Source organism: Plasmodium vivax, genomic scaffold, assembly GCF_000002415.2.
Source record: "Plasmodium vivax scf_4249 genomic scaffold, whole genome shotgun sequence".
Classification (NCBI taxonomy): Eukaryota; Apicomplexa; class Aconoidasida; order Haemosporida; family Plasmodiidae; genus Plasmodium; species Plasmodium vivax.
Window position 1 is genome coordinate 2,076 of NW_001852078.1, and position 3,844 is coordinate 5,919.

Genomic DNA, 3,844 nt, shown 5'->3' on the forward strand with positions numbered 1-3,844 from the left:
TTTCTGTTAACGGAGCATTTTAAAAAGCTTGTCACTTTTTACTAATTTTCTTCTTATCCTTATTTATTGATTATAATATGTTCAATTCATTCAGGAAGCATACACTTAATATGGTAAATAGTAAGTTCCAACGGGTAACCTTTTATGTAAACTTATTTTTGTATCTCACCCTCGGTTATGATCACCTCGACMTAATATATATAACATATTAAAAGAAATGATACTTTTGCGGCAAGGCGCATTATAATATATTTATAGACACGATTTAACTGTTTCATATTTCATACATTATCAAAGAAAAATGCACTATATGTGAAAGATCCCCTAAATGTGAATATCTCATATGTCCAACATGTACCTGTAAACATTCTACAATATTGGAAGAAATCATAATACATTATTGCATATCGTTTTATTTGTACCAAACGAATAATTAAATATCATCAAAAATAATGTTATTTCGTTCAGATGGGTGTAAACAAAATACTATAACTTCTTCAATTACATTATGCTGAAGTTTTGCAAACATCATAAAATATATAAAGAGCTTATTTTAAGGCTTAACTACAAGAACAAGCTTGTTCTTCACGTGAACACATATAGAATATGTCTATATTATATAACTTCTTCTGATACATAAATATCATTTCATGTAACAATATCAGCTTTTTTAAAACCATCTTTTTTAGTTAGTTTCATAGTTATTTTCACGTTAAATGAAGTATTAGTTCGTCTTTCTTTAAACCGCACAGATATAAAATATGTATTGTTACATCACATAATAGAAGTACAACACAATGAATTAAATCAGTCTACATGAATAGTCCTAATTACTAACTTGAATTGAAATAACTAGGGGCAAGTTAGAAACATAATATTCTCATAAATAAATATTATGTTTATAAAAAAAAAGTCATGAAAAGAAAAGGTAATATATTTTATTTAAATTCCAAAAAAGGAAAATGAAAAAATGTACTCATTAATAAATAGACAAAAAAAGAAAAAAAAAAATTAAAAACAAATGCAACATATTAAATCATTTTTAATTTTTGTGTTATAACCAAATGCTTAGTGTAAAATTATCAAATAAAACTTTATAATAAAAACGTTTATTTTTTAATTTATATAATAGACTTTTATGGATTAAATTTTTAAAAATACTTCTTCTCTATAAATAAGAAAAATAAATATTTTTAATTTCTTAACACAATTTTTTATGCTTTCCTGTTGGTCATAACTTTTCCATAAATATCATGTTATACATTCCTATGTCATGAAAAAATTTCGCCTTATACATTAATAAGCAATCTACATTATGGGAAAAACTTCTTAATAAAAATTTTATTAAATCCAAACTATGAATTTATAAATTTTCTCTTTTTAAATAATACTACTACATAAAGCTGTATCTGTGTTAATATATTCGATTAGAGATTTATTAAAACGTTGCATCTGTGTTTTCCCACATTAGAGTTGTTCACATCTAAACAACGTGCAAATACTTAATACCTATAACAATGATCCTTTCTAGGCTGCATAAATAGCGCTTTATATTTTTTATAATTTTTATGTCCAAACATCTTACACTACATATAAATATTCTACTACAAGAAAAGTTTCATGATATCTATTCTAATTATAATCGGTAGAAAAACTATATTCGAAAAATATTTAATATTGAGTGATGCGTAATAAACAGACATCCTTCCCCTTTTATCCTTTCTCTTAATAATCCAATGAGGAAGAGTAAGAGAAATTATAAGAGCTATTACTATTACTATCATCATAATCATAATCATTATTATAATCATAAGAATCTGTGCTGCTGTTCAAAGATTCTTCACTTCCATATAATAACTTAATATCATCATAATTAATGTTAGGTCTAATTCGTTTCCTGACTTTTGCTCGTGTGCGTCGCACCGATTTTCCAATGGGCGTAAACTAAAAAAAAATCACATAAACAACATTATAATCATTAATATGGTAATTTTTATAAGAACGTATTTCACTTAAAAGAGCAGAATAGCCATATCTTTAAATGCAAATTTATATAATTACCTTATACAAGGCCCACAATATTAGTAGTACGCCCACTATACCAAGCAAAGGAGGCGTGATATCGTCAGTTATGTATAGCAATATATCCCACTTTAGGCGTAACCAATAGTCATCATGATCACCGGGAATAAAAAATTCACTTCCACGTAACCCATCTCCCATATCTGTTAATAGTAAATTTCCTCCAGGATTTAACCGTTCAAGCTTTTCCATTTTTTTTTTATATATACCATCATTTCGTTTTGGCTGTTCTTTTGCCTTTACAAATAAATCATAAACGCTTTGATAACAAGGAGTATAGGGATACCAAAGAACAATCAAGGGGTTTAAATCTGGCACAATACTTGCTGGACGATATTTCATATAATCATCGATATATCTTTTACAAGCAAACTCATCCACTTTACATGAGTCTCTCCAAGTATAATACACTGGAATTCTTTGTTTAAGGTAATCAAGATATCTACGGCATGATTTATAAGTATCAGCAATGATTTCCTTTTTCATTTCATTGTAATCTTGAAAAAAATCGAACAAATCCTTAACTTCTTGTAAATAACCCATGTTAAGAAGCAAAGCTTTATCCGGATAGCACTGAAAAGGTTGACCCTTATAATTTGCATCAACAACATTTTTCCACACTTCTTGAAGTCTAGTAGAAATATCTTTAAAAAACTTAGTATCGTTTTCACTGGTTGATTTAAGGTTATTAAACACTTCATTATATAACCAGAAATTTAAATCATAACATCGTTTTTTATTGAATTCATCCCCCTCAACAAACCTATCGTGTACCAACTTTATATTTCTACTTAACTTGTTGTATAAATCCTGACTCCATTGAAAACGGGCCATCGTTCTGCTTAAGGAATTGAAATATGTGTTATATATATTACCATTTGCATCTTCCTTCAATTCCTGCTCAAATTTGTATGCCGGTAGGTGATGAAATATGATACGATCACCCTAAAAATTACAAGAAAAATAAGAACATATATTTTTTTTAACTAAAAACACATTCTAAGTATGAAATATTTTATCCTTATGGTCAATTAAATCTTTAAATAAATTACAACAAAAAGATTTCTTAAAAAACGCTTATATAACATACTTGTATAGTACTTTCAGATATAGTTTCATCATCTGCTTCTGCTTGATTTCCCCCCGAATCTATGTCAAACATTTTTTCCTTATTTTATATGTAGTAACAAGTGAATTAAGTAAAATAATATATTTTATACCTAATGAATAAGTTTTTACTTTTATAATTATAGATACTGCTTGCAAATATTTTAGCTTGTTCCTTTTATTAATTTTTTAAGATATATAAAAATTTCATAACAAAAGTATTCCACCAACGTATGTAATTTTAATAACGTACATGTATCAATTTCTATATAGGAATTATATTGTAGTAAGAATAAATGTTACACAATWTTCAACTTAACATACATAAATCTAAATACCAACATAAAAAAAAAAGGAAAATATATTCCATTCAACAGTAATTTAAATTCACCATAAATATCAATTTAAAAGCCCTTTTCTGATAAGGTTACTGTAAGTAATGTATTATGTTATAATGTGCACTTAATTTTTATGAGAATTATGTATAGTATTTATATTTGATTAATGAGAAGAAAAGGCGTTTCCTTTTTTTGTTATATAGAAATTATTCTTTCATGCGAAAAAATATAGATATAGGTTGTGGTAAATAATTTAATGTATTCAGAGTAAATAATCGGCACAGAAAATAATTACGTAACTTTATTATATATATTTG

The 3,844-nt window shown here is 26.3% G+C and overlaps 1 protein-coding gene across 1 annotated transcript, besides 1 other annotated feature; it reads right to left on the reverse strand.

Moving 5' to 3' along the window:
* Positions 1–1,725: 1,725 nt before the first annotated feature.
* PVX_008085 (variable surface protein Vir 14-related) lies at positions 1,726–3,531 on the reverse strand (the record flags this gene model as incomplete). The annotated part of the gene is made up of 3 exons (XM_001612497.1): positions 3,173–3,531; positions 2,062–3,027; positions 1,726–1,944 (listed from the first exon to the last, which is right to left on the reverse strand). Exons 1-3 carry the CDS (start codon positions 3,242–3,244, stop codon positions 1,726–1,728), a joined length of 1,257 nt encoding a protein of 418 aa, XP_001612547.1. The 5' UTR covers positions 3,245–3,531.
* Positions 1,767–1,811: a microsatellite.
* Positions 3,532–3,844: the final 313 nt, after the last annotated feature.